The sequence below is a fragment of the Zalophus californianus genome, chromosome 4 (genome assembly GCF_009762305.2).
Source record: "Zalophus californianus isolate mZalCal1 chromosome 4, mZalCal1.pri.v2, whole genome shotgun sequence".
Taxonomy (NCBI): domain Eukaryota; kingdom Metazoa; phylum Chordata; class Mammalia; order Carnivora; family Otariidae; genus Zalophus; species Zalophus californianus.
In genome coordinates, this window is record NC_045598.1 from 169,660,731 (window position 1) to 169,673,713 (window position 12,983).

At 42.1% G+C, this 12,983-nt stretch overlaps 1 protein-coding gene across 1 annotated transcript in view; it reads right to left on the minus strand.

Annotated features, from left to right (window-relative positions):
- EXT1 (exostosin glycosyltransferase 1) overlaps positions 1-12,983 on the minus strand; it is a 281,189-nt gene that overhangs the window by 25,779 nt on the left and 242,427 nt on the right. The window contains exons 2-4 of the mRNA XM_027608895.2: positions 8,966-9,059; positions 7,285-7,392; positions 2,092-2,211 (exon numbers count right to left, since the gene is read on the minus strand). Coding sequence (XP_027464696.1) covers positions 2,092-2,211; positions 7,285-7,392; positions 8,966-9,059 — 322 coding nt within the window. The remainder of the gene's footprint in view (positions 1-2,091; positions 2,212-7,284; positions 7,393-8,965; positions 9,060-12,983) is intronic.

The following is a 12,983-nucleotide window of genomic DNA, read 5'->3' on the forward strand; positions in this document are numbered from 1 at the left end:
GGAAGTGAAAAATACCAGAAATAATAAAAACAGGTCCTCTCATATAAGCTGGAGGGAATATAAATTAATTTCATTCTATTGCAGGAAAATTGACAATTTATTAGAAATCTTAGCATTTGTCATATTCTTTGAACCAGGACTTTGAAATCAAGGAATTAATCCTAAGGAAGTAATCTTGAACCCACACAACAATTTAGTGCTGAGGCTATCTGCTTCAACAATGTGTCTAATAATGAAAAAGCAGAAAAAATGGCAATGTCTTCAAATTGAGGATAATGAAAGAAAGTAAGTGATATCATGAATGGAATATTATATAGTCATTAAAATAATTGCAGAAAAATCCAACAGCATGAGAAAATGTTAACAATACATTATTAAAAAGAGAAAAAAACATAAACTAAGTTGAGAAAGACTCCTTTTTATTGATTTACTTATTTTTAAGCAGGCTCCACACCCAACGTGGGGCTTGAACTCACAACCCTGAGCTTAAGAGTCACAGGCTCTGCTGACCCAGCCAGCTAGACGCTCCTGAAAGACTCTTTAAAAATTACAACTTGTGTATAAATTTGTCTAGAAAAAACAAATATATATATGTTTGTGTGTATATATATATATATGTCAACAGTGATTTTGTATGGGTAGATTATTTCATTTTTATGCTTTAAGTATTCTCCATTATTTTCTAAAATGAACATGTACTCTTCATAAAAAGCACTCATTCCACAAAGAAAAAAAAATTTGACATTCAACTCTCCTTAAGAAGGGCCTAGGAAAGGTCTTGGATGGAAAACAGGATAGAAGAGTAAAATCTATTACATATTCAAACCTGCTGCTATGAACAGATGAACAAATGCAATCAATTTTAAGGAACAAGAGGTTTGCTTGCAAGAAGGAAGCCCCTGGAAGCCACTCTGACCTTGTCCCCTTCATGGGGTGAGCCTGGCTCCTAAAGAGCCCCTTTCACCTAGTTCCAGCATGGAAAAAAAAAAAATGTGCACCATTCCTGAGAAGACACTCTGACCAGAGCAGGAGCCCAGGCTCGGCTTGGGGTAGGGAAATGCCCCACTGTGCCCAGGGCATGACCAGCACAGGCTCTGATACCCAGGATGGCAGGAGAATAGCAGTGTGGACAAAGCAGGGTGATTTTCAGTTTTCTTGGTATTACTCAGACTCCCCAGTGTATGCTGCAAATTACATTAGCTTTCGGAGCAATAAACACTTTTCCAAAGCAAATACTCCAAAGGGAGGCCACAGATGCCCCTGTGGCATTATGTGAACACCTCAGAATCACCTCAATGGTGTGCCTCATCAGAGGACCTCTGCTCTCCTTCCAGCGAGTCTGTAATTCATGAGTGTGCAGTTTTCTAACTCTTTTCTTAGCTCTTTGTGCTATTGTGGTGTAGCCTCAGGCCATCACTATCTGTTCTACTTCCAAAGGTTTTAATCATCTCCATGCTCCCCCCACCTTTTTCCCTACTGCCTTTTAAAAAAAAAAAAAAAAAAAAAAAAAAAGCAGCTTACAAGGGGCACCCATATGCCTAGAAGATTTTCTCCTTTCAGAAAGTTTAACGCTTTCTGCACCAGATAAGTGTAATCCCGGTTTTCTTCTTCACACATCCTTGCAACACTGATGCTGGTTGGGTTGCATGTCTTGAGAACCAATGCCACCGGCGCCCAGTAAACTGTTCACATTTCTAGAATGTTCTGTAGAAGATTTCCCCTACCCAGTCACTATCTGATTTCTAACTGGACTCCAGAAACAGGTCTTCAAAGGATGCTACTGAGTGTGAAGGCTGGGAGGACACTCATTAACCACATATCGCTGAAATGATGGAAGACAAGCCAATCTCTGTGCCAAGGAGGGTCATTCCTCCTCACGTCAGTTTTCCTCTGTGGACTTATGGGAGGAATGGAGGGATGTGCTTGGGCATGGCAGAGCAGGTAAAAGAGGGTTAACTGACATATCCCAGTACAAAAAATTCAGTTTTGTCCCATTTGACCAATTATACCTCACCAGTAACAGAAGAGCAGGTCAACAGAAGTGTATAAAGGACCATTATTCAAGAACAAGAGCCAAGGGGTCTCACTTACCTCTAGTGTAGTTAATACAATCTTCTCAACTGAAGAAAAATAAGCCTCCCACAAGAATTGTGTCTGCTGTCTAAGTGCTAGGATTTTATCCTGATGAATAGACCTGATTGTAGAAGGGATCTGTAACACAAGGTGAACACAAAATAACTGTAACTCTCAAACAATGAGATGCCATTTGATCGAAATAACCCACCTGGGTTAGGTTTTTATACTTCTTAGCATTCAGGTGTTAGTGTACAGATTGGCTAAAAATCACCAACCCCTAAGTTGAAATGCCCTTAACAGGCGTTAGGTACAAACAGTACTTACTGGGGATCAGCTTTAACGACCTTTAATGCATGGAAGTTAAAGTCCCCTCTAAGATTCGGTAACAGCTTATCAGTTGCTTAGGGTCTCACAAATCCTCAGTCTTAACACATGGACAACCACATTCTACACAGAAGGGAGCTATCAGCTTTGGGGAAAGGCTGAAAGACATTATCCCCCAAACACTTCCAAGACATGCCCATGCCAGGGACTCCAAATGATCTACAAAGGGGCTTTTAAAGGAATGTCTCTGAGCCTCTCCATTTAATCTGTAGCCGGACAGTCACTTCTATGTACACACACCTGTGACCTTACCCCAAGGACTCTTCTGCTCCCCGACCTCTCTTTTTGGCTTGAGCACTTACCCCGATCTACCACGATGTGTCAAACATCATACACGTCCAGCCATCACCGTTCTCTACCAGGCTACATGATTTCAAAGGAGAGAGCTAAGCCCTGTCCATCCTGCTACACAGTTTATGGCTATAAGAATGGCTTTTATATAGTAGTTATTCAAGAAATAAGAGTTGAATTGAACATGGCCAGTTGAACCCACCATAGGGATATCATTATTTTTACCAGCAATATAGCTTTAATGGTTAAGCATGGGGACACAGAAATTAGACTAAGGTGGGAATTCTTGGTTCTACCATTTACTAGCTGTGCTTTCTTGGGCAAGTTATTGGATCTCTCAAAGATTCCATCTCTTCGTTTATAACATGGGGATACAGTACTAACATCAGAAGGTTGTAACGGAGATCATGTAAGTGCCTAGCACAGTGCCTAGAACATGGGAAGCTTAATTAACACAGCAAATTATTACTACTGCTATTATTATTATTGACATAAAGGTGTTGATAATGAACGTTGGACCAATTGCTTAATGTCTGTACGTGAACTTGTTTGGATCTGGAGCTCTGACATGTACTTCCTGGGTTTCTGGTGAGTTTGCTGGGCTTGCTCCCTATCTTCACCTATAGTTCAAGGTCTATTTCATTTATGGAGTCTATACTCTTAGAGGAGATTCCTTGTGATTAGCAACTGCCCTCTTGTGCTCACCTCTTTCTGCATGCTTGCTTCGCTAATGCGTAACTAATCAGACAGACATGGGGGCCTGGGCTGGAGCAGGAATGCTCTGTTAGCGGCTTTAATAAGAAAGTTACTTATGGCATTGTGACTAAGCTATATCTGAATTTCCATGGAGGGTAAGGAGGTGGTAGCAAATTTTTTTGACTCAAGACTATTCCACAGAGGAGCAATGAAATAGCTTTACAGTAAGAACAAAAGGACAAGCTCACTTGCCAAAGCAGATCCTAGATCTGTGGCCCAAAGTGTGTATCTGGATACCCAACGCTGAAGAAGCATGGAGGCCACGGGTAAAGGAGCACTGGCAGGCAAATGTTAGCCAGAAATTAGAACTCAAGGTCAAGTGGAAGTAAAATATCCTTGGAGAAGGTAGAGAAACTATCAATGTTATGGATCCTTGATAAGTCAAGGACAATTTATTTTTATTTACTCAAGAAAATTACCTAGGTTGCCAAAAAAGACTAGAAAAAAGTTACTCTGCTCAATTTTCATAATCATGCCTTCTTCTAAATGTCAGTGGCCTATTCGAAGAGTCATATAAGTTGGCTTCATTGTTTTGTCATGATCACAAGAAGTCCATCAGAAAAACGCCAAAAGCTACTGTGACTACATAGTCTCCAGAAAACTAGGTAGGCTATGGTTATGACTGAGTAAAGGGAATACCATGTTTTTTTTTTAAGATTTTATTTATTTATTCTAGAGAGAGAAAGAGAAAGAGAGAGACAGAGAGAGAGCACATGGGGGGGAAGGCACAGAGAGAGAAGAGAATCTCAAGCAGACTCCACGCTGAGCATGACCTGAGCTGAAACCAAGAGTCGGATGCCCACCTGACTGAGCCACCCAGGCATCCAGAGGGAATATCACACATTAGCCTACTAATATATTCCCCTTTTTATATAAGCCACAATTTGATGTTAGGACATCAAGTGAACTATACGCTGCCCATTTGTATGTACAATATAAACGATAGCTCTTTGCAAAGTGCTCTGGAAGAGAATTCCAACTGCCTGAAAAGATAAGAGTTCCAGGTTTTCATGGCATTTGGCTATTGGTTATTAATCTGCTTGTCCTGAGAGACAGGTATACGAGAGTGATAAATTAATTCCAATTTGGTTGGATTGTTCAGCGTTGCAGAACTCAGCGAAGTCTTAATAAAAGGTCATGTATGGTAACAAAACTAATGGAATCTACCAAAATAGATACAGGAAAGCAACATTCAGCTCTCTTGGTGACATAATGACAAGAATATATGCAAATAAAAACATCGGAGCTGTTCTAAAACAGGAAACAGAAAGTTGTAACATAACAACAACATCTCTTGGAGCAGACATTTGGGCTCGGCGCCAGCTCTTCACCACAACTATCAATGACGGCACAGTCGCTGTTCAATATGGAGGCAGCTGGGCAAAGACAGACTGCATACAAGAGGGGCAAACACCAGCAAGTTTGGGTGGGGACAGGACAGAAAAAATCTTCAGAGGCAAGGCCAAAACAACTGCTTCAGAAGGTGATATCCACACCAGCTTTGGTGAAATGGTAGGAAGTGGACAACCACAATTCAGTTTCCTGGAATGCTCTCCTCTCTGAGACAAACTCCCAAGTTACCCACGTCAAACTCACAGTGCGCGTTGGTGTATAACTGGAGAGATTATGGCTGATGTTTTTTTATTCCTTTTATGTCCCAAGTTTCCTTTGATGAGGATGCATTCTTTAAAAAAAAAAAATCATAAAAGGAAGGAGAAAGGCAACATGGGAAAGAACTACACATATCACTTTTGTCTGGCCTTTCATGAGTCAATGTTTTCCACACACACCCTTCGGGCCGGGGAGGATTTTGCTAGGTCACGTACTCCTCTTTCATTTTGGAGGTCCCGGGGGCCACGGAGATCACATACCTGAGTACCAGAGGGAAGGAATGTTCTGGGGGCTGTGTTCAGCCTGGCTTGCCTAATTCCCAGCCCTCTTGGGTACAGATATCTCACTGTTACTCTAGGAAAAGAACTGGGCTACTTCATCAGCCAGCTAGCAGACTGGCCGGCAGCAGAAGCAGAATCAACAACAGAGTAAGGAACTCAATTTTCTTGATATTAAAAAAAAAGAAAAAAGGAAAAAAAAGCCAGGACATTAAAAATCATTCTACAATATTTGTGGTAGTTCAAGTACATAATGCCATCAATGAAAAACATTAAAATACTCTATAATTTTAGAGAAAGGGGTATGGCAATTTATGTGGAACCTAAAACATTATTGCACAAAAGGGCTTCAGAAATCCTTAGTGGGGGCGCCTGGATGGCTCAGTTGGTTAAGTGTCCGATTCTTGATTTAGGCTCAGTTCATGATCTCAGGGTTGTGAGCTCAAACCCTGCATCAGGCTCCGCCCTGGGTGTGGAGCCTGCTTAAGAGTCTCTCTCTCCCTCTCCCTCTGCTCCCTGCCCCACCCCGCCCTCCTGCGCATGCTCTCTCTAAAAGAAAAAAAAAGAAAAGAAAAAAGAAATCTTTAGTGACTGACAACTGCTGCCCTTAGACTTCTCTGTGAGTATCATATTCCTCTCCCTAGGCAACTCGTGAGAAGTTCAAACTTTTCTTAGGCATCCTTGTTGAAGATTAGTTGACCGTATATGGGTAGATTTACTTCTGGACTTTCTATTTTGTTCTATTGATCTGTCTTTCTCTATGGCAGTACAATATCATTTTGATGACTGCAGCTTTGTGATATACTCTGAAATCAGGAAATATAATGCCTCCAGCTTTGTTCTTTCTCAAGACTGATTTGGCTATTTGGGGTCTTTTATGGTTCTATATGAATTTGAGAATTATTTTTCATTTTCTGTAAAAAACACCATTAGGATTTTAATAGGAAGTGCATTGAATCTATGGATCAATTCGGGTAATATGGTCATTTTAATCATATTAAGTCTGACTTCTGCAATATAGGACAACATGGATGAACCCTGAGGACATTAGGCTAAGGGACATAAACCAGTCACAGAAAGACAAATACTACATGATTCCACATACATGAGGTATCTATCTAAAATTGTCAAATTCACAGAATTAAAGAGTAGAATGAGAGTTGCCAGGGTTGGGGGTGGGGAAGAAATGGGGAGTTACTAAATCAGAGGGCACAAAGTTTAAATAAGATGAATAAGCTCCAGAGATGTCTAATACATTGAACCCACAGTCAACAATAATCCTGCATTTAAAAATAAGAAGGTAAATCCCATGCTAAATGTTCTTGATACAATACAATAAAATAAAGAGATCCGAGTGGCAAAAAATACATTTAAAAAATCATTTCTTTATTAGAGGCTGCTCTTTTAAATATACATGTTGAAGTTAACACTGCTCAGGCTCCCAGACTGGATCATTTGAGCAATGATAACACTAATTATAAGAATCAACCCTCGAGACCTCCCTCTTTCTGAAAATTAATCTGAAGGCCATTACAGAAATAGGGGAAAGGAATATGAAGTGGCAGGATGGTACAAAAACTCTCTGGTACAATTTCTAAAAATTCTGGATATGAAAGAGGATGGACACACACCTCTTCTCACCATCAAAGTTCATATCCTTTACCTGCCACTCCTCCTTTGCCAAATATCTTCCCTGCAGCGGGGTGTGTTTTGTGTGGGAAAGTGAACAATGTCATATTAAATGACTTCATATTCGCCATGACACAGGCGATTTTCTCCTGATAAAATTTCTTTTATAGAGCTGACCTTTTGGATTCATCTTCTTTGAAAGTTTGGACGGGGGCAGCAATAATCCACTGATGTGCTGAAGGCCGACACCCTTCCTTACCTGTAATAACAATCTCTCATCGCCTATGACGGCGGCTTGGTTCCAACTGATCACTTCAGAGAACGGCAACTCCCATCCGTTGCTGAGCATCACAGGGATACAGGCAGCCTAGGTGAAGAAGGGGGCTTCGTGAATGTGAGGGCAGCGGCAGGGGGAGCCTTTCCAATGGGAGGTGACAGCAGGACAAGCCCAACTACTGGCGTTTCTTACTCGGATCACTGCATGGATCCTGGGCTGCTTGGGCCAGAAGAAGAGTAAGCTCGTATGAGTTACCGAGTCGCGGGAAAGCTGTAGAGATAGAGCCGAGATTTTAACGTGTGCAGGCCTTGCCCTCGAAGGCTAAAACCCCATTTCTATTCTAGTACATGGTTTGGCTGACTTTACTGCCACGGAGACAACTGGCCTCGTTTGAGAAGTTTTATTGAGGTAACAAAGATCGTCCACCAACAGCATCCTAGCCTAAAACCAACCTCGAATATAAACGGTTTTGTCAAGGTAACTGCCACACGTCTGCTTGGGGGGTGGCTTACCCCACCGTGAGGAGCAACACAGGGTAGAATGGGGGTTGGGCCTCCTGATGAAGCATGCTGTGGACTGAACTACTACCGGGTGTTCCCCTTTCCCCTGCGGTGCAAACATCGGAGCCAGAACTTTGTTCCGTTCACTGTGGACGGATCCAAACCACTGTCGTACCAACGTCCTGCTTGCACAGAGATCTGTCAGCCAAGAAACACCAGGTTAAGGACCCAATTCTGGGTCCGAATAACTCCTAATCCAAAGCGGAGAACTACTTGCTTCATGCGACATCCCACAGAGACAACGAGAACATTAGTGTTAGGGTTATGCTCCACAGAACACACTGGAAACGGCCTTAAGGAGAAGCAAGCTCTTCAGTTGGAGGACACGGCAGAAGGATGTATGTTAGGAAGCACTGCGCACAAAAGCAGACTCTGGCAAGGTGCAGAACATAGAGGGGGAAAGAACAGAGAAGCCAGGAGGCAAGGAATGGAGGAGAGAGTCGCTGCTGAGAGTATGCTTTCTCAAGATCACGTGGTTGAGTGCAACTCCCAGGTGCAGGAAATGGGCACAGGTGTCTCAGCAGGTCTTTCTGCAGAGTGAGGCTAATGAGCAGATCCCCCCCACCCCACCACCCCGCCACAGGCCCCAGAGCTGCAAAGCCTGGGGATAGGTGGGCCAAAGTGAGGAGCGCGACCCCCTGGGCATCACTCTCGGAATTTAGAGGCCCCAAGAGACGACAGAGTGGGGTGGGCAGAAAAGACAATTTGCTTTTGGGAAGCACCACCAAGAAGCCATTTTCTTAAGTCAGTGCTCTTGAGACTGGCTTCCAGGCAGGGCAGTGTCTCTGCAGGTTGCCAGCCGAGGCCACTGTTGGGCAGTCAGATCTACCCTCCGTTTGCAAACGTGTCCCCGAAGAACGTATCCTCCCTGGTGGTGAAACCATTTAATCTTCCCATGTCTGAAGACATGGAGTAAGCCCTCCTCCCCCCATCCCCCACACCCCTTATACAAAGTGTTGCAGATTTTCTTGGGAAAACAGACTTCAGGTGTTCAAGGCAAACTGTGCATTCTGTTTAGATCCCAGCAGAAGGGCTAAGGTGAAACCCACCCCGTCTGACTTCAGTCCTCAGCCCTAGTCTGGGGAGGGTTCAGAGTCTCTTACCTGCAGAGCCTCCAGGAACCTGAAGGACCCAAGCCTGCGACCACGAGGAACCAGACAGAAAGTGGCATTGTGCAGCATTTCCCGATAATCATACCTACAAGGAGAGGAGGAGCAATCAGCAAACGAAGACCCATTAGGAGTGGGGGATGAATGAACATCTGTGGGTGCACACCTGCATGAAATTACCCAGAGCAACTCAGGAAATACACTGGCTGGCGTGCAGTTCTCATGTCCCCTTTGTGGAGGTGGGGGTGTTGCACGAGGGAGAGCACATGTGAAATTTCATGGGGGACAAGGCAATTAGGGGTACATAAAAGACAAGTCTGATGGTCCCAGGAACAATTTGGCTTGCCTAGGTTTAGCTTCCAAAAATCAGATTTTGTGTCTTGATGAAATGTCTTGTTCCCAGAAGCTTAAAAAAAAAAAAGACCACAACGTGTTGTTCTTGATGCCATGTCATTCAGCAAAACTAAGACTGTCCTTGTTCCCCATCCCATGCTATTAAAAACTACTCAGGAAACCTCCATTACAAGGGCACAACAACATTCACTTTCTCTTTCACGCTGGAGTTTCTACATTTAACCAAGAATATTCAGCTACGCCAGACAAATACTCCTGTTATAAGAATGGCTGACATGACTTACAGGGGAAAGACAAGGGAGATGGAAGGAGCTGGCCTAAGAAATGGGGAAATAAGAATAACAAGAGAAAAAAAAAACAGAGCAGGGGGGTGCAGAAAACCGGGGTGCAGAAAACCGGGGCGGGGGAGCAGAAGAGAGGATCGTGGCTTTTACTCAAATACCACTTGGCGGTATCACACGGTTTTTGCACTTGAAAAAAGGCAAAATATAACACGAGCATCAGCTGTCTCTTTCTGCTGGTGAAGTGCAGGAAAAGCAAGGAGCATTTCATTTTGTTGAGGGCTATCACTTTAAAAGTGATACCTACAAACACATTCCTAAACACACAGTTTCAGATTCATTATGAGTTTAAGCAAACTTGGGAAGCCAGAAATGGCTCCTGTCCTATGAAAGCGTGGATTCTGAGAACTAAGATGAAATCACTCTCATTTTTCAAGAGGTTCCAATGTTCGGCAGACAGGTGTGGCTTTGACAGTAGCATATGTCGCCAGAATTTTCTGACTCTAATAGTCTAATTTAATCATAGCCTCAAGGCATCAGATTCTTCCCTCCTTGTTTTGGGATACTGATATATACATTTATATTTTTAAGGTCCACATCTATTTTTATATTCTCATACAAACTAGGCATATGGGAGTAAGCCAATTTTCAATTATAAACCCGTCATTAAGAAGAGACATCATGCAAAGGACCATTTGCTTAAACAAGCTTGTACAACTAATTTGCACAAGAAAAGGTCACCGTGAATGGATTAAGATTATCTCCATTGAGAGTAAAATAAAAACCCTCGCTGCATTAATTAAACTGCAAAATAGACTTGAAAGTAGAAAAGATTTTCAAGAGGGCTCAAATTTGGCTAAATAAGAAATATTAAATTTTGATGGTAATGACTTCTTTGCTCACCAAACACAGGGAAATAATTGATAAGTATCTTCAAATTCAACTGTTAAAAATGTTGGGATCTCTACCTAATGAATGAAGAGGGGAATATGTATAGACAAACACATACACAAATATACATATAGACTTTAAACTCAAATTGTTTTTAATATAAAAAGGTCAAACATACTTCAGACTACAGCAAAGTTTAATAAATGCCCAGAACAGAAACCCCTGAGGGACTAGCACATAAGGTCCTACATCCTCATCATTAGGCTGCTAAAAATGTAAAACCCTATTAATGTTCTGGATGGTAACAAGTTTCAAATTTGCCAGTTGCAGAATTTACTTTAGGGAAGCAGTGGAGGTAGAAGGAAAGCAGAAAACTTATAGCAAAAATTCAAATGACAGTTACTCTAGGGTGTTGATTTTTAAGTGGTGGTAGAGAAGCAGGATTTGCTGATGCAGGGGATAAAGCTTACACGATTGAAGCTTGTGTTCATTCACGCAACAGGTAACGGGAGGCCTGGGATGAACGTTCTTGCCCCTAGGTAGCTGTGACATTATGAATGAAACACATGAGCTCTCTGGGACTCAGTTTCCTCATCAGCAAAATGACGAGAGATTGTTTGAATGTCCCGTTATTCTCTATGTTACTTCTAGGTAAGAAAGAATGTCCTTTCAGAATATCTCACTGCTCCAAAGGTTTCCATAACCCCTGCACAAATAAGTGTATGTGTGTCTGTATGTATACATAGGTATCTGCTCATGTGTGTACCATGTATGTTTGATGTTTGTGTATCCCTAGAACCACATAAAGACACATACAGGACATGTACACATAAAACTTAAAACAGTGATTTTCAGATTTCTAAACATGCTCAGCCCATGAATCTGCAAGGGGTCAGTGTCTCTAGGTGGGCCACACATGTGTTTGGTACCCTTCCACTCAGCCCTTCCATGGACCCACCTCTCCATTTGGATGTGCTCACACACCCCACATCTATCTCCTTCTAGATGCTTAAACTCATTCATTATTTTTCATCATTCTCTCAAGAAACACAACGTTCCAGGCCCTGTTCTAGTCCTGCAGAGTTGTGCGGAGAAGATCCTACTCTAGTTGCTAGACCTACCAGAGAATCATCTGATAATTCAGAAAGGCAGATGAGAACGGAGGGTGTAAAATCTCCTGGGGGTGTCTGCATCATAAAGTACATTCGAGAAGGCTGGCCTTGCACAGTGAGGCACTTACTCTGTGGATACTCTCCTTAGCAAAACAACAATTTCACTGATAAAAATTATAAAAACATTCATTAAAAGTTTCTGGAAATTGTCCTAAGAATATAATGACAAATGGAAAAACATTTGTTCAAGAAAACCTACCAGATCTTGGCAAGAACAGTGAGCGTCTGTGGCATTTGAGCCATGACCTGCTCCATTACCAACCCCTCCCAGCTCCGCCTTCTAGAAGCTCCATCTTAGACAAGTTCAGTCAAGAAGACTGGGCTCCCTCTCCTCCCAGCTGCCATCAAGAAAGTGAAAAGACAACCCACAGAAAAAAGAAAATATTTGCAAATCATTGACCTGATAAGAGACTTTGTCCAGAATATGTAAAGAATTCTGACATTCAACAATCAAAAGACAATCCAGTTTGAAACCACGCCGAGGATGGACTAGATATTGTTCCAAAGAAAATACACAAAGTGCCAATAAGCACGTAAAAAGATACTCAACATTATGAACCATTAGGGAAATGCGAATCACCCACGAGGATGGCCACCCTCAGGAGAACAGCTGCTGAGGAGGCTGCAGAGAAACCGGAACCCTCACATATTGCTGGTATGAAGGTAAAATGGTGCGGTCAAATTGGAAAAAAGTTTGGCAGTTTCTTTTACTGAAACTAAAAATGGGATTAGCATATGACCCAACAATTGCACTCTCGGGCATTTATCCCAGAGAAAATGAAAACTTATTTTCACGCAGAAACTTGCCCATGAATGTTCACAGCAGTTTTATCCTTAATAGCCCCATATGGGAAACTATCCAAATGCCCTTCAATGGGTGAACGATTCAACAAACTATGGCACATCTATAGCCTCGAATACTCAGCAATAAAACGAAATGAACTATTGATACACACAACATCCTCAAGGAAATTATGCTAAGTGAAAAAGCCTATCTCCAAAGGATATATACTGCATTATTTATTTATATAGCATTCATGAAATAACAATTGTAGAGATGACATGTTAGTGGTTATCAGTGGTTAGAGACGGGGGGAGAAAGATAGGGAGGGAGAAGACAGGTCAAGTGAAGGGGGGCAGCCTTCTTATAGGGACTCATTCTCCACGATTAAGTTTAGAAACATAAATCACATCAAAATCATAAACTTCTTCAAAATAAGAGATAATTAACACATGATATCCTAAGCAAGAAGGTAAGTAGATAAGGCAGGCAACTCATCTCAGAGAACTTTCAGCTTTAATTAATAAATGGTT